This window comes from Harpia harpyja, chromosome Z (genome assembly GCF_026419915.1).
Source record: "Harpia harpyja isolate bHarHar1 chromosome Z, bHarHar1 primary haplotype, whole genome shotgun sequence".
Taxonomy (NCBI): domain Eukaryota; kingdom Metazoa; phylum Chordata; class Aves; order Accipitriformes; family Accipitridae; genus Harpia; species Harpia harpyja.
The window spans coordinates 33523894-33542538 of record NC_068969.1 but is presented as its reverse complement, the minus strand read 5'-3'; the positions used below and the strand labels follow the sequence as shown (position 1 = coordinate 33542538).

The 18645-nt window shown below is 37.4% G+C and overlaps 1 protein-coding gene across 1 annotated transcript in view; it reads right to left on the bottom strand.

Annotated features, from left to right (window-relative positions):
* Positions 1–18645, bottom strand: part of EDIL3 (EGF like repeats and discoidin domains 3) — a 265042-nt gene that overhangs the window by 144301 nt on the left and 102096 nt on the right. Inside the window, exon 3 of the mRNA XM_052778088.1 lies at positions 13180–13209. Coding sequence (XP_052634048.1) covers positions 13180–13209 — 30 coding nt within the window. The remainder of the gene's footprint in view (positions 1–13179; positions 13210–18645) is intronic.

Here is an 18645-nt window from a genome sequence, read left to right as displayed (position 1 = left end):
ACCCACCTCAGCTCTATTTTAAACTTTGCTCAGAATCTGCAAATGTTATGTTGAGGTAGTTGGCACCAAGAGTGTAAAAATTCCACTTCACAGATCATTAGGTTTCAGGGAACCTCATCACAGCCACTCTTATTTATTTTATGTAACTATAAATATCTGCAGCCTGATCTTTAGAAACTTGTGTTAGTACAGTTATAGAGGGATGTAGCTTTTTGTAGACTCAAAATCTTTGAAGCCCAGAACATTCAATGTGTTAAATGTATATCCTGGAAGGAGATACCATAAATGAATATGAAGAAAAACAAATGACAAACATAACAAATCAACAGCTATACAAAGAGTGAGGTCCTAAAAATCTCTGGAGAAAAATCATAAACGTGTGCATACTCATATGTGCATACACACCATGATACTGGGCTAGACAAATTCAAGATCCACTTGTGGGTCCTTCCTGTAGAAATGAGAAAAACGGATTTACTTAAATTCAGAATTTCTTCCAAACTGACATTAACCATCTACACTCCTTCTGTAGTAAATAGAGAAAAATGCAGTAATAATTGATTTCTTTGTTTTAAATATCTAACTTACTGGGTGTCCTAGTTTCAGCTGGGATAGAGTTAACTGTCTTCCTAGTAGCTGGTACAGTGCTATGTTTTGAGTTCAGTATGCGAAGAATGTTGATAACACTGATGTCTTCAGTTGTTGCTCAGTAGTGTTTAGTCTAAAGTCAAGGATTTTTCAGCTTCTCATGCCCAGCCAGCGAGAAAGCTGGAGGGGCACAAGAAGTTGGCACAGGACACAGCCAGGGCAGCTGACCCAAACTGGCCAACAGGGTATTCCATACCGTGTGACGTCCCATCTAGTATAGGAACTGGGAAGTGGGGGCGGGGAATTGCCGGTCAGGGACTAGCTGGGTGTCGGTCAGCGGGTGGTGAGCAATTGCACTGCGCATCATTTGTACATTCCAATCCTTTCATTATTGCTGTTGTCATTTTATTAGTGTTATCATCATCATTATTAGTTTCTCCTTTTCTGTTCTATTAAACCATTCTTATCTCAACCCGCGGGTTTTGCTTCTTTTTTCCCGATTTTCTCCGCCATCCCACTGGGGGGGGGGGGGAGGGGGAGTGAGTGAGCGGCTGTGTGGTGATTAGTTGCTGACTGGGTTAAACCACGACACTGGGATGACTCATTCTCTACAGGTTTGTGTTTCTTTTCTTTGACTGCAAAGACTGACCTAGAGTGGACCCTTCATTCTTGAAGAGGAGATCAGGATGAGATGACATCTACCCATGCTGCTGCTGCACTGCTATCCAAAAAGAAGACTAATGTCCAATAGGTCTTGGCACAAATTAGTGTCAAATGCACAACTGCCAACAGTGAGGATTTCAAATTTGTATGTATGCATGAACTGGCACTCATAATGTATATGACACCACTAAAACCTTACGCTATGTCTATCATGGAAGGGTCTGGTTCGTTGTCCATTCAAAATATACTTAGCATCCTTAAGAGCACACCTACTTTATAGTCCTTAACTTTGCTATCATGTACTATCCTTCTATAGGACCAGTAATTCTTCAAATGGGTCATTATTCAATACTTCTTCATCTTCCTGAATCAATGTGTAATACAAAGCCTTAGTAACTAAAAACCACTTAGATTTGCACTAAGCAGAAAATGAGTAAATTTTCTTCCTCAGTACTCTTATGTTTTCACAGTCAATCCAATGCTTGAAAGATGGTCATAAGACTGTTTAAAACAAAAATAAGCATAAAATAAGCCTCTTTGGTATGCTATTTTTTTAACAGAGTCCTTTTCATCAGGCTTATTGACCTACTTCCAAATCTTCAACCAACCACTCCTCCTGTTTGTTTTGCTTTGATTAGTATTTGCTTTTTTTTCCCCTTTCCATGTATCTAATGCCTGGATGGGAATCTAATCCAATTTTATTACAGGATCTCACCAAAGATGACTGTTGGTTTTTTTTTTTTTCACTCTAGCTTTCACTACATGTTTCTACCAAATTCCCCCTCCTATTGAGACCACACATGCCACTACATGGCAAGTCAGATCAAGGAGCTGAACCAAATGAACACTAACTCTATCAGGAAAATTGCATTAAGGAAGAGACTACTTTCAGCTGGAAGAGCCACCTGGTGCAGCTCAACATGTAGCTATACAATTGGTAGCACAAGCATAAAGGAGAGAGCAAGAAAGCATGAGTAGGTTTGAAGAAGGAATCAGAAATAAATGGCTTGCATGAAGGAAAAAACTCTTCCAAGAGCAGCCAACCCAACTATCGTGGTTTAACCCCAGCCAGCAACTAAGCACCATGCAGCCACTCGCTCACTTCTCCCCTGTCCTGGTTTCAGCTGAGATAGAGTTAATTTTCTTTCTAGTAGCTGGTATAGTGCCATGTTTTGGGTTCAGTATGAGAAGAATGTTGATAACACACTGATGTTTTCAGTTGTTGCCAAGTAGTGTTTAGACTCAGTCAGGGACTTTTCAGCTTCTGATGCCCAGCCAGCAAAAAGGCTGGAGGGGCACAAGAAGTTTGGAGGGGACACAGCCAGGACAGCTGACCCAAACTGGCCAAAGGGGTATTCCATACCATGTAAGATCATATCCAGTATATAAACTGAGAGGAGTAGCGGGTGGGGAATCGCCGCTCAGGAACTAACTGCACATTGGTCAGCGAGTGGTGAGATATTGCGTTGTGCATCACTTGTTTTGTATATTCCAATCCTTTTATTATTATTGTCATTTTATTATTGTTATTATTATCATTATTTGTTTTGTCCTTTCTGTTTCATTAAACCATTCTTATCTCAACCCATGAGTTTTACTTTTTTTTTCCAATTCTCTCCCCCATCCCACTGGGTGGGGGAAGTGAGGGAGCGGCTGCATGGTGCTTAGTTGCTGGCTGGGGTTAAACCATGACACACCCCACCCAGTGGGATTGGGGAGAGAATTGGGGAAAAAATAAGTAAAACACGTGGGTTGAGATAAACACAGCTTAATAGGACAGAAAAGGAAGAAAATAACGATAATGGTAATAACAATAAAATAAAAATGATAATAGTAATAATAAAATAATTAGAATGTACAAAACAAGTGATTCACAATGCAATTGCTCACCACTTGTGGACTGATGCCCAGTCAGTTCCTGAGCAGCGGCCCCTGGCCAGCTTTCCCCCCAGTTTATACACTGGGCGTGACGTCACATGGTATGGAATACCCCATTGGCCAGTTTGGGTCAGCTGTCCTGGCTGTGTCCCCTCCAAACTTCTTGTGCCCCTCCAGCCTTCTTGCTGGCTGGGCATGAGAAGCTGAAACAAATCCTTCACTTAGTCTAAACACTACCTGGCAACAACTGAAAACATCAGTGTGTTATCAACATTCTTCTCATACTAAACCCAAAACATAACACTGTACCAGCTACTAGGAAGAAAATTAACTTTACTCCAGCCGAAACCAGGACACCAACACAGATCATCCCACTGCAGCCTTTCCTTTTGTATGCATGTATTCAGACCCACTCACTCTGTGCCCATGTGCAACTCATTAATCTCATTTCTTTGCATGTCAACTCCCTTCTCCCTTTGCAATTTCTCATCTCAGTTTCCATCACTTCCCAGATGAAAACTGGTCCGTTCTACCAGGAGAGCATTTTGTCATCTGTTCTCTGCCATGGTTAGCCTTTTGCCATATTTTCTCCTGTGCTTCAGCTGTACTTCTTCGAAGTACAGAGAACTCAAGGAGCAACAGAGCACACTGAGATTCCTGGAGCAGTAAGAATGGTAGTTTGTTCTTCTTTACCTTGTTTGTTCTTGCTTCATCTTCAGAGGATGAAGCATTCAATAGCAAATAATAATCTTTGACTATTTTATTCACATGACCCTGTCTTAACTCCTAGTTCTGGTCTTTGTCCAAGCAAGGTCTAGACACCTGCAAAGCCTCTTCTTGGGCAATACTGCTTCCCAGATAGAAAAGCAGCTAAGTAAAGCTATGCCATTGATACAGACCTGGTACCAAAAGACAGTGCTGACATTGTCGGAGCATGAGACACAAAGGTGATGTTTCCCTTCCAGCATGACATCTCCATCTGTTCTGCTCACGGCTCGCCTTGGTACAGAGATGCATTGGTAGTTGATATGGCAGACTTGATATCACCCACCTTCAGACAGCAGTATGCACTGCTGGTTTCCCTATAACAGACTTCTCAACTCTGTTAGGTTAGGAGCTGTCTCTACTAATTTAGCGTGAACTAAGCCCACCTCCTTGGCTGACTCTGTGGTCTTTTCCATGGCAGTAATAAAAGCAGCCTCTGACACCGCACTGTGAAATTGCATGTCCCAGCTCCAAAGTGTCAGAGCAGAAAGGTTTCTCAGTAGAACAGCTTTAAGAATCAAAATGGGCAGCAGAACACCTTTTTTCCTTAACCTCATTATAAGAAATAGTGAAACGATTTGAGCCGAGTTCAGCCTGAGGCAGACACCTGGCATGGAAAACTTCTGTCTCAAAGTTCAGGTGAGAAAATGATAAGCAACCAAAAGAAAATATTCATGACATAAAGCAATAGCTAGGTTAAGGCACACTATATGATCTTCCACTCGTATTTGTAGGCTGGGATGAATGTTGTATACTCATCACAAACATCACTCTCTAAAACTTTGCAGATTATGGAAAAATGCCCATGTACGAGTTTCTCAGAGACTTGCCAGCACTGCAGGCTAATCTCAACCTCCTAGCACCCTTTTTGTCTAATCCTGAAAAGAAGTGAGCGATTTTGCCGAACTGAGTTATTTTTATGATATATGGACAAATATTCACTAAGGGATAGGCTGAAAATACTAATTAATTTCCGTTCCTGACCTAAGCAAGATTTCCAGCTTTTAAATGTGACAGCCTACTGTAATAGCCTTCAGTGCCACCTGGCATCTAGAGCTATTTTTACTGCATAAGCCTCATTTCCATCAGAATAGGGTTCAATATGACCTTTATATAATGTTCTGACTTAGTCTATATTTTGCTTGGAATAGATGGAAAAGTAATTAACAAGTTAGCTTCAGGCACTGAAAAATAAAATATGCACTTTCGAGAAGAAAAAGAAAAGGAATTGTTACAAATGTGTAAATCAAGTTAAGCAAGAGAGTAAATCTCTGTTACAGACCCTGGGGGAATGGCAAATCCTTTCCCTTACAATAATACAGAAAGATGCTTTTCCTCTTTGAAATGCGTGAAACAGAATAGCTTTGCATACCACAGCAAAATTACTGTGCCCCAAAAGACAGCCTGAGAGCATGCTGTCGCAAAACTACACTTTGGACACTGCTGTACAGCAGGCAGTAAATTGAAGCCCTTGAGACAAAACCAGAAGAATATTTGAGGTTTTGAGGGTGAGAGAGTAAGCAGATTAAATAACTCATGAACTTTTTGGAAAGTTTCATTTCAATAAGCTAGGGACATCTGTTTGTTTTGTTTTTTCTTTTTTGATAATCATCAAAGGAGTTACAATTTCAATTTCTTGCAATCAACAGGCCATTAAGGCATCATTTTGAGGAAGAAGAGATACCCTTTGTGAAATCCAATTTCATACCCCCAATCAGTTAAGTATTTTTAAGGCAAACATGTAATATAGTTAGTGTATAAGGATAATTGTTATGTAAATATTAATCTCAGATGTCTTTAATTTGAACTCAGATTGTAGTTCTCTGAGAATCAACGACATGTTGCCAACACTTTAACCAACTGGATCTCTTCTACTCTTTGATGAACAGTGCAGCACCAAATGGGAAACGTATTTGCTGACATGAAGAAAGGAAAGACAATGAAAAATTGATTACAATATTCCTCTTTTCAAGCAAAAGACCTATCTAATATTTGAATCATAGAATCACAGAATGGATTGGTTTGGAAGGGACTTTCAAAGATCATCTAGTTCCAACCCCCCTGCCATAGGCAGGGACACCTTTCACCAGACCAGGTTGCTCAAAGCCCCATCCAACCTGGCCTTGAACACTGCCAGGGATGGGGCATCCACAGCTTCTCTGGGCAACCTGTTCCAGTGCCTCACCATGCTCATTGTAAAAAATTTCCTCCTTATGTCCAATCTAAAACTACCCGCTTTCTAAACTATGTAATACAAAACTTTTGTAAACTATCTAATATAAATCTAAGATGGTGCTGAGTAGAAAGTTCCTACCATCCGCCATAAATAGTTACAAAAAATCAAAATCTGAAAAATTAGATACTATGAAGTTACCTCAAAATAAAAATAAACGAAGCCAAGAGAAAAGCTGGGATTTTAATATTTTTATGTCTAGTGTTTTAAATCTATGAAAAATGATAATTTAGTGGATTTCTAATGCAAGGATATTTAGAACAAGAAAAAGCACTTATTTTTTGCCAAAAATGTGGCTCACATTTTTACAACATTTTTACAATACAAATTCCACTCTGTTTTTTTTAAACTTACTATGTCCCATGAACAATTTTATTTCTGAGAAACTAATAATTTCACCAGAGATTCATAAAAAATTCTACTTATAGCTAATACAAGACTGCATACTGGTTTTATATCTACACATTAGCAATGTTTAGCACTTATGCCTGGCAAATGCACATTAAATATGTTGCTTTATTGTCTCTACCCTGTCAATTTCCAGAGGTGTGTAAGGGGAAACCCAATCCAGGACATAGGCTTCTTTTTATGGGAGCAAGTACATAATTTCCATTCTGTCATAAGTTATGAGCTAGAAAGTAGATGCTGGCTTTGCTTTGCCATTTCAGCATGCTACTCCCACGAACAGAGTCAGTGTGTGAGCACTGGGACATTACATCAAGGAAGGACTTGTGGGTCTAAAACCTCCATGAGAAACTGCCCCTTTCACAGTAAGGCTCTCAGTGAGTCCAAGGACAATCCCTGGGAGGTAGTGGAGCTCAGGGAAGCCACATTGTTTCTTCCTAATATGCTAGTAATCTAACTCAAATTTCCCTAAATGTTAATGTGAATAAAAGAGAGATACTAAAGAACAAGTAGAAAAGAAAACAGAACTCTAATATTACTACAGAAGTCTAGAGGATGTCTAATAGGAAAATTAATAGGGTCTCTCTTAAGAAGTATCTAGGCTATGTCCAGTAAGTCAGGTTTGAAATATCTGTTGGTTAAAATAATTTATAACTACTTTTAATTTTTCATCTTTTTGATTTTTCTTTTTTTTCTGAACACAGTGACTGATCCATAGTTTCTTATTCTGCAAATAGGTTCCAAGGCAAACATTAAGGCAATACACTGTGGTGCCCTGATTTAAAAGGCTTCTTAAACACAAGAAATCCAGGGGAGAAACAAAGCACCAGTTTTAATAGCCAGAGAAACCTGGAGTTTTCCTAACAGAAACAAAACATGTAACTTGAAAGCAATTTAGATTTCAGTTATTGCTTAGCAACATGTTCATAGAGTAAGGTTAATGGGCAAGTGTTAAGATTTTCAGATGTCTATTTTTTATGACTTTTTGATAACTCTTAAGCGCTATCTCTAGTACAACTTTCTTCCTGGAACTGCTGCTACTGTGCTTTTCCATTCTAATCCTTTCATTTCTTTTTCCAAATTAAAACTTCATTCTAGAGATCTTCCAATAGAAGCCCCCTTCTCCACTTTATATGGCATTTTCAACTTTTTTTGTTTCTCTAAAGTTATTTTTTTCCCTTTTTTTTACTTCTTTAGGAAAAAAATGCTAAAATAACTTTTAGAGTAGCTGAAATTCTGAATAAGGAAGGGAACAGATTTGATACCACATGGAATTGTAGAAAAAAAATATTACTTTCCATGGGAAAAAATAGACTGCTTGTAGTAGTTGCACACAGATATACAATGCAGCTGTGTGCACATGTGCATACTGTGCCACGAGGCTGTTGTAGGGATTACTTTTTACTAATGTCTTTGAAGAAGAAATTTCTGTCATATATTGAGTCTACTATCTCTTCAACACCTACATTTCATTAAAACATTATTAAACTCAAACTGTAAAAGAGCTTTTATTGTAATGAAATTCTAAATACATTTGCATTTTGTATATAGATGTAATATGAAGAGACAAATGCCAGTTACATAAAACACTAGGCTTAAAAAAAAAAAAACAGTGATAAAAGCAAGGAATGGCTTCAGTTAAGTGATGATCTCAAAGGACATGTATTTATTATTTCAGTCAAAGTCACACTGTAAAGGCAAGTGAACAAAATGCTGCATGTAATGCTGTACTCTGTCTTACCATGTCTTGGAAGAGTTACTCTTTGATCTTTAGAAATGATTCCAGACTCTTGAGGAGGGGGCGGGGGGGGGGGGGGGGGGGCGCAGAATACATAAAACCATGGGGAAACATTTTTGAGATGCAAGGTTTCAAACAGCAGGACACCCAACAGAAGTTGATACATTAGGCTTAAAAACAACTTCAACAAAGCAACCTCCTCCTACTTCAACAAACAGCTTCAAAAGACTCATGCCACATGCTTAGATGGGAAAAGAAACAAATCTCCAAAAGAACTGTCCTGAGAATTTCCTAGCTTGCCTTCACAGGATGCATGCACTTCTGGTAAAACTATTTAATTGATCTGAAACTCAAAATAAATGAACAGATATGCAGAAGCGGCTCAGAAGAGAGTGTTTAGATGTCTATGACAACATAAAATCACAGGTATTTAACTGGAATGGAAAAAGAGATCTAGAGCAATGCTTACCCAGAAAGAGGACTAAGTAAAACCTTGTTGAAACTGTGAGGATCATTTGAAAAACTCCTTGGTTTAGCTTTGGTTAAAAGGCATGCAAGAAATAAGTATGCTTTGTCTTGGATGAAATAAGTTTCATGAGTAACAATTACAGTTCATTAGACTGAAGCATTGTGAAACTGAAGGAACCCCTGTGAAATACTATTTCTATTGAGATAGTCACAGGGCATTTATTAATTAAGGATTACTAATCTTCAACCTAGTGGTTACAACAATCAGGGTAAAATTTTAGTAACTTCACTTCTACAAGATTAGTCGCAGAGGACATTGTCAGAGAAGCTACACTCTATCCCAAAGAGCAGAGTATGGGAAATAGCATTGGTTTATCCCTTTGATTGACTAGAAGAAGAAATTCTAGTTTTGACCACGATCACAGGTCAATTAAAAGTTTATAACTTTCATAAAATGTTCAGATATAGTTTATAATCTCTGTAAAATTAATGTACTACCTGCAATTTATCCTACCTCATATTGTTTAATAAGTAAAGGTATTGTTTGGAAAAATACTACGTTGCCCTCCAATTAATCTTCTCATCTTTCCTCCCCTGCAACTGTTACACTGAATGTAGTCTCTTGTCTCAGAGTGTTTAGAAGACAATCATAAGGCACTTCTAATGATTTTGAATGCTAACTGATGACTTGCAGCTGGAAGTGCGTGCACACCTCCTCCCCCACACTACTGGATCAGCACTAGAATCAGGAGGTTAATTACACTCCACTAAGATAAATGTCACAAACTGGAGGAAACTTGCTGCTTTTTTTGGAAAAGAGCAAAATCTGGTAGTTGATAAACTTGCTTTCTGCCTGTACAAGGCACATCCCACTGAAATTACTGTGAAAGGCTCTGGGTGACTGAATGAGGCTTTGGATGCAGTTTCTATTTATTTTTCAGCACCCCTGCATCTTTCAAACCGGATGACTGCCTTCCTACTCTGAGGAAGAGGTAGCTCTTTTAAGTAGAACACACAGCTTTGTAAATGTCAATACAATCTGAGAAATAAATTGTATTAAAACAATCCCATAAGAATGCACTAATCTGTTACTTTCAAAACAACATCTGGTCATATCTTAAAGCAAAATCAATAGAAACTAAATTATAAAGCATCTGAAAAGCTAGTATTGCTTACTAAATTTTAAGATATAAATAATGTTAGGTAAAGAACAATTGCACTTTATTAATAGATTTTCCTTTGGAAGATAGAGCAAGTAATATCTTTATAATGAAGGTTTAAAAATAACTTCATTTTCACATGCATGTCTTTCATCACTAAATTTAAAACTTTTTTCCTGCTCTTAATGCAACAGTCTGGTTTTGATTTTGACTCTCCTAGTAGCAAGGTAGTGCTCTTTATTGTTAAAATTTATATTGCACTTCTAGGTTGCACTTTCACTGCACCTAATTTAAGCTCCAATCTATCAAACACATGCTTAAACACATGCTCACAAAGACAACAGGTCTACTATTCAAATACTAACCATGTATTTCACTGCTTTGCTGAGAAAGATCCAAAACAAGCTATGTACAGCTATGCAGAAAGTTATTGTTTCGTCTTATGGAATTTCTAAAAAATAGTATCTATACTTAAATATAGCTTATTTTGATCATAGTCACATTTCATGCAAATGTAGAGTTGGGTTATAATCTATTAATAACTAGCAGAAGAGTTTCGGATCCAAAGTTTGCTCCTCAAGGCAGAGACTAGAATTGTTTTCCCGAAGGTGGAAATTTTCATTTGAATGGGAAAAAAATAACATTCTGTGTCTGGAGAATTTTAGTCAAATTAATTTCTGCAAAAAGCTTCAGATTAATCAAATTTTTTCCCAAGAAAATAATTGTTTCAAAAATAATTCCCAAATAATCTAATCATGTGAAGTATCAATGTCGTAGAACCTGATTAAATAACAGAAAGTGTTACTGTTACATTAATTCACTTATTTTTGCAGGTATTTAGTCATGTTTCCTTGTAACATAATTTCTGAGTAGTTGAGATTTATTTGCACAAATGTTTACAAATATGTGTTTTGTCTCATATTGTAGATCTACCATGTACCATTTATGCCAGAGGCATTTGTTCATCTGTCCAAATCAAAGAACAAAAACATTCTGGTGCTGTATGTTTGTGTACTTCTAGCTGTTGATTTGCCTGTGTGGGAATATCTATCTGCATTGCTGTATCAGTGCAACTCCCACATGTATACTCTTACTGCAATAGCATCCTCTCATGGAATAACTACCATGAAAAGGTCACCAGTCTTTCCATTAGGAGTTTTCATACAGAAAGTTACACTGGTATAGCTATTACTGCATAAATAATTGTGGCACACTTTTAGATGCCAATAAACCCTGAAACACTAAGAACTATAACAATAAAAATGATGGCTAAAAATTAGGTGCAGCTCATTCAACCAACCGTAAGTAAGTAAATTATTTGAGTTTGAAACATATCTGATCAAGTCTTGGGGGAAAATATTTGAAAATATACTGGTGTAAAAGATGTTACTGATAATGGGTGAATTCAAGGAGATTATGAACATATAGGAATATTCTGTGATGGAGCAATGCTCAAAAGACATTCACTGTAAATTATTGGCTGAGCTTTGTTGAACACAAGAATTATGTGGAGAAATAAACAAAGCAGTGATACTAGGGCAGAGTAAAACAAAGCAATCAGAAGTGATTAAAAAAATCCATTTAAACGGATACAAAAGCAAACAAACAGTGTCATCTGGCACTCCAAAAGGCAAGGGCTCCTGAGGAACCCAATATAGAATCTGTAGGCTTTTGTGAGACTACTGAAATTTCAGCTGGTAAGTCTAACAGAGATCTGTAGTGGAGCCCATGTGGCTGTCTTATAAATTCCACTTCCATTCTTTTACCCATTTTCAGCTGATGTATCTGGTTAGCTTGGCCAGCTCACAGTTACAGGCTTTTACAAAAATGGCAGTGATGATCAAAATGCAAAGAGGAAGGCCATATCTTCATGAGACACTCCACTCGTCTCAACAGGAATGATGGTTTTACAATTCACAACCATAACAAGATTGTCTTGAAGCATATTCATATATGCCTCTAAACTCGATCTCTACAAAATGTGCATACTTATACCAATTCCATAAAGGGAAAAAAGGGTGCTTTTTTTTTTCTTTCCCATGTAAAAAAATCTCCTTTTGTAACTGACACGTCTATTGAACAGCTGCAATAGGTTTCTGTTAAGATTTTTCCATGAAAATTTCAAGACTGACAGATCTCTCAAGAAACAGATAGTTGAAGGCTGATGCTTAATAATAATATATAATCCTCAGGGGTGTATTAATACTCTACAGTTCTTTCCCAAACTCTTCCTTCCTCTGTTTTGCAGTGTTTTTTTCTCATCTCAGTCATGCTCAGTCATCTCAGGAGTGCTACTCTTAACTATTCTTCCTCTCTCACATTCTACTCTTGGCTTTCTTCTCTGTCCTTTCATTTATTATTCTCCACCATAACCTAATTACTTATATTGCTCCCAAGTTGTAGGTTAGTGTTGCAAACGGTGTTCAATCCTTCCTTGCCATCTTCCTTTCTTCATTCACTTTACTTACCTTTTCTCCTTTGGTCCTCTGGAGACCTTTACTTCTTTTAACAACCCACTATAAAGTGACTCCCTATTCATTTGATGGCTTAGCTCACTGAGTTTATACAACTCAATGCCATTTCAAGTATGTTAAGCTGTTTAGTGGCATTGGTATGTTGTCCTCTTTTTCTTTAAATACTCCCAAGCTAATGGATTGCCAATTAATTAGAAATAGTTAATCTTCGCAACAGAATAAACACACATGCTTGTGTGTCTTGGGGGGCTCCTAAACTAATTTTTATGACTGTGTTGTTAACCATTCTCACTACTTAGCAGCCTGTCAATGTAAATAAAAGTTCGCTGAGCAGATATCCAGGCCATAGTCTGTAGAATGTTTTCTTTGAGCAGGATGCTTCTGCACCTGCTGTCCTTCCCTTCCTTCATTGCTTGTTCCTGGGCTGCACTGTCTTTAAGGATGCCAGTGTTGGGGGTCATGCTGATGATTGAGCTTCACCAGCATAAACATAGATAAAAAACTTGCACAAACACTGATTTTTTTGACCTGGTTTGTTGTGTGAAGTCTGATGTGCCAGCTTAACCAAGGAAGAAGCAAAAAGGAAGGAACATGTGGCAGAGAAGATTTTGAACTACTACTGGAGGAGTATATCTCCCACTGCCTCCAAACTGAGGGAAAAAAAGACAAAAGGAATGGGAGCACACAGAAAAGAACCCAACACTGATATGGTTTATAGAATATAAACCTGGTTAAAATGATTTTTAAAAAAGGTAGCTCTCAATGAATGGTCACCATGATGCAGATGTAATCATAAATTATTCGTACCTGCTGAAGTTGGTTCTTCTTCAACTGAGGCTGTGCAAAAAGGCAGCAGGGGCCGGGGGAAGGCAGGGACAGGGAAGGGGAAGGGAAGAGAAGAGAAGGCAGAGAGAGAAAAATACAGATTAAGAAATCCATATCGTTCTAATTGTTGTATTATTTACATTTCCTTACTATACGAGCAACAAGACATCATGAAGAACTTTATTCTTAATAGTTTGATCAACTTGAATAGTATGTTTCATCTTAGTGGAGAACTACGATAATATGTGTTAAGATCTCAGCTTACATTTGTAACATCACACTCTTAACCTTTCCCTCTAAATTAGCTGGTAGGGTAGGCCTAATACTGCAACAGCAATGTTCAACAGAAGACTTTCAGTCAACTTCTCTGCAGTCAAATTCACTGCAGAGCTAGCTGTTGCAGTACTAAAAAGGAGCTGTTCTTAAGGTAAAGCCTTCTAAATAATCGACTGCAGGACCCATTTATTTGGTCAGAACAGTTAATGAAGGCTTTGTCTCATGACACAGCTAAGACAGCTGCTGCTTAGCAAGCAGTTAATGAGAGGCATGGTCCACACCTTTTTCCCATCTCTCCATCTTCCACCCCTTCTGGTCCCTTCAGTTTCTTCCCAACTTGGTGCTGGCAGTAATGAATTAATGATCCTGAAATTAAGTAGTCAGGGAGCAAAAATGGCAGTTTGGGGGTTTGGGGTTTTTTTTTTGGGGGGGGGGGGGGGGGGGGAGTTGCCTGTTGGACTCTCCATTCCAGATGTTTATTGTCTGAGGTAAGTGATAAAAATCCCTATCTTCATACTAGAACCTTTCCTTTTTGGCAATAGATAACCATTAAATTGCCTTAAGTTACCATCAGAAAGCACCTTTGACTGTAGACTATCTATTACCCTTACATTCAAAAGAAAGAAACAGACATATTCACAGTAAAATTGTATTTTAAAAGTACATCAGTGACCTAGTTCTTTCTCTCCCCACAGTCAGTATGCTTTATATACACATGCATCATAAAAATGGTCTTCTCACAGTCTTGCAAAGTTTTCAATTACAGAAAAAGCAGCAATCAAGTGTTTCTCACTTGTATATTCTAAAAGCACCTAGAAGTCTGAGAGGACTCTCCATAAATGCAATATAGAGACCCTCTTAAGATACTAAACACAGGTATCCATACTTTTTTTTTTTCTCTTTTAAGAAGTCTCTTCTACCGGTTGAAATGGAAGCTACTTCTGTTTGATTTCTTGTGGAATCAGTTCCATACAAACAGTGCTCCTACAGCCATGGCAAACACCAATCCACCCTGACGGCTTCAGAGCTTGCACTTGGCATACATAAAGATTTCAAACATTTTCTCAAAGATCAGTGCCATGCTTGGTAAATTGACTTATTTGCCTTCAATATCACTCCATGTATTATGCTGGGAGAAATTAGGAAAGGAGCAGGAATATCTTTCCTCTTTTTAGTGAAACTTCATCAGACATAGCAGAGACCTCATCAACAGCCACCAACTGCATTTAAGACCAACTATAAACTTTGGTTAATTCAGTACAATATTGTATATGCAACTGTATGTAACAATTAACGTTGGACACATCAGTTATTTCTAATTGCAGAGTAGCATGGTGTCCTTTTGGGGGCTGTCAAATCCAATCAATAGAAAATAATGAATTACTGTCTGAAGGACCAGCCAACCATCTTGTCTCTAACTAAAGCTTCCTGAGGTAAATAGGTGATTTTTATTTATATAGCTTGGTGTTCAGATAAACACTGAAGAAGGCTATGTTACAAGAACAGTGCATTATGAAACACATAATCTAAAATGGCTTAAAAAGGGTAATTAACAGGCTAATCTTTTCCTCTTGTAACTCCTCATTTAGTGTCTAGGTGTGTATTTTGAAACTAGATTAATCCATTTTGAGGTGTACATATGTCATGATCACATCAAGATTTTAAATCTTACAATAACATGTTCTTCTACTGTATAGTTACTGAATTTAAGTAAAATGTGTTTGTAAGAGTAGAGGATTTCAAGACAGTGAAAGAAAGAAGGGAAAATGCCACCCTATTGTTTTTAAATTGAACTAATCATATACATCATTAGTTCAATAACAACATGACAGCTGATTCCACAAAAAAGAAACTGAGTATTTAAATCTTAAGAACAACAGAATCAGAAGTAAATAAACAAACTACAAACTAAGTCAATCAAGCATGTTGTAATTTCTCAAGGTAACAGTGGCAGAGGACTACACAAACAGAACAGAACATGGAAGTTAGAAGTTCTATTATTAAATTTTACAAATGCCTCAAATCTCTATTAGCTGCAAGATCAACTGCTGCTTGAGCAACAAATAATTAAAAGTACTAGTGACTGTGCATTAAAACTGGTTAAACAAAATAATTCAATTATACAAAGAATATTGCACTAACAATTTTTTTCAGATTGCTATTTGAATAATATTCTTAGACTTACTATTGGGATGAATACCAGCATTAGCAATTCAAAACTGGATTCCTTTATTACTCTGATGGTTGTTTCAGTGTGACCACCCTGCACTTAGGTACACATCTAAGTAAAATATGATAGCTGAATCTCAGCTGAAATACATCATTCAGATGCCAAGACAGCTATGCCAATAACATACATTTTCTGTTTATTTAATTAATTTTGACTATTTGATTGCTGGTTTAGGCTCTTTCAGGAATAGACTACGTTAATTTCTTGTCTGAGTTAGACTAGAGTTAGTAAGAACTGCTTTTGTAAAATGCAAAAGACCTAGTTCTACTTGCCAATACTGTATTCTTAACCCTAGACAGAAATTAAAGATGTGTATTAAAAACAGATAAGAAAATGCAGTTAAGAACTTGTTTGTACTTCATGCACACTCTTTAAAAATCAAATGAACTTAATCTCTTGCTGTATGTGCCAGGACTTCTTTCACCCCCCATAGCTTGATAAACCATGTTTAAAAAAACAGCCTTCAGTAAGCTATTGAATACTCAAAGAATATACTATTTTTGCTTTATCATACCAGCTCAAATGCAATGTCAGCACTCTGCTTTCCACTCGTTAAGTAAATGCACTAAATTACCACACCAAAAATTTCCTACACAACACCACTTTTTTTTTTGCATCTGCAGTGATTTAAAACTTGAAGTTATTTTAAAAAGCTTTTTATACAGTGACTCATCTCCATAGTAATTATCTGTAATTTACTTTCTTTACTTATTTCAGAGGGGTGGAGAGGGAGTAAGCTGGAATTGCCTTGCTCAACTGAGCTGGCACAAGCTGGTGACTCACTACACTGGGTGGTGGATCACCATCCGCCTGCTTTCTCCTTCTGACTCCAGAGCTGTAAGACTTGCACAGAGGAGCCAGGTGTTTGTCAAAAAAGCCCCCAAAAGAGTCAAGGACATCCCCAAATCATGGTCTTATGGCAGCATTGCATGACCTTAAACTGTAAACTACTCTGCAGCTTTAAAGAACATTTTTCTTCCCCTTTTAATGCATCATTGACAAAATATATTAAGACATATGGCAGCACAAACGTTAGTTTTTATCTTCTTAGAGAAAATCCGATGTTCACTTGGGAAAACTTAATCATGTTTTCCTTATAGATGAATAATACTGCATGACATTAGTGGGGAAAAAAACACAAGAAGGCATGGGCAGATTTGGAAAGCATATACTGGGATATATATTGTCTAACATATATTAGCTTAAGAGAGATAATGTAACAAGGCCATGCTTGGCTAATATCTGAATACCTATGCCAGACTTCTGATTATTTCTGTTGCAACGGCAGAAGCCTTGAATGTCTGATAAAAATCTGAACTTTGAAGCATAGGTAACTTGAGGGAAGCAAATTCAGTGTAACAGTGTGTTACACCACGTTACATATTATGGCACATTACACTAGTTTACTGTTTATATTAAGGTTTGTGTTAATTTTATATTAACGTGAAATATGTTTGCCTTTAACATTCAAATAAAATGTAAGACTCATATACAAAAGAATAAACTTAGATATATGACATTATCTATATGAAAAAGTCTATGCAAGAGCTCTACAAAATTATCCAAATGAACCACCTGTGAACAGTAGGATCCAAAAGCAAACATTTTTCTGAATGCAACATCAAAAAAAAAAGATATTCTGCTCAGCATCGAATCTCACAATCTCAGAGGACTTGCACACTACGAAGACTCACTGACATCCCAAAAACTCGGCATCAGACATTAAGAGCGTGATTTTGATGCTACAGATGTTTCATTGAAAATACGTGCCTAGGAAGTCTGTCTCTTCACGTGGTCACCATTTGACAGATGCCAGTTCATTTTTCCATAGACTGTCTCAATCTTCTTTGGTTCTCAACATGGCCCTGTGGGCAGTATTGGCATGACTGATGAGGCAACCCATCATCACGCAGAGAGCTGAAACAAGCTGTGTTTCCACCAAAGCCCCCATTGCACCAAACCTTGCTCTGCCCCATGCTGTCAGGTTAAACGTGCTAAAGACACCTCCAAGCCACAGCTCATATGATTAACGCTATCTCACCAACTTGTAACATCTAATTCAACCAACTCAGCTGGCTGCCACTGCAACAACTGATACAAATAATTATCACCCCTACTTATACAGAGGAGCAGCAAACCCTAAGAAAAACAGATTGGTTTTAAGATGCATGAATCTGGTGCATCTGGAAAATGCACCATTTCTGCCAGTTGGTCAAAGATACATCTGTTAGTGTGAGTAAGATGTTTTTATCTTGCAGTTTTACAGTGAGGTTGGGTTTGTCCTGTTACTGTGTGTTAATTGTAATTGTAGTGCTGGGACACCAGCACATCCTTCACTATTCACAGGCCCTTGGGAACAGCAGTGCCTCCTTCTAGCTTCAGCTGGCCAAGTGGTGTCTGCAGCTATTCTTGGAAAAAAACCAAAAGAAAACAAGAAGGAAGACACCAGGCAACTCACTAGTGCATGTTGGAGATAACTCACTATGAACTGATAGAAGTCTGCTTGGATGACAGATATTAAATGCAAAACAAAGTCATTAATTAAGAAACCCTAGAAATGCCTGTGGCACTTAATAGAGGAAACCTATTACTGTTCATAGGTTTACATCCACTTAAGAACTTAAGCCTATGAAAAACTTTTTCTTCTCTTCATTATTTTATTTCAAGAGATAAATTTCTAACAAAAAGTGGGTATCTGAGCAAAATTTCAGGTATTATTAAAATCTAGAATACTCATGTCTTAAAATGACAGTGTTAGAAATGCCAATAAGGGTGGCTAATTCATTCTCATTAGTCTTCCTTTTTTTGTAAGCATCAGGGCCTGGTGCTAAACAAGAACATGTTTAAATATGAAAGAAAAGATTTATTTAGGTGAAATTCTATATTTTGAAGAAGATAAGATTAGATAATGATTTTTGTGGTTAGTGTCTTCACATTTACAA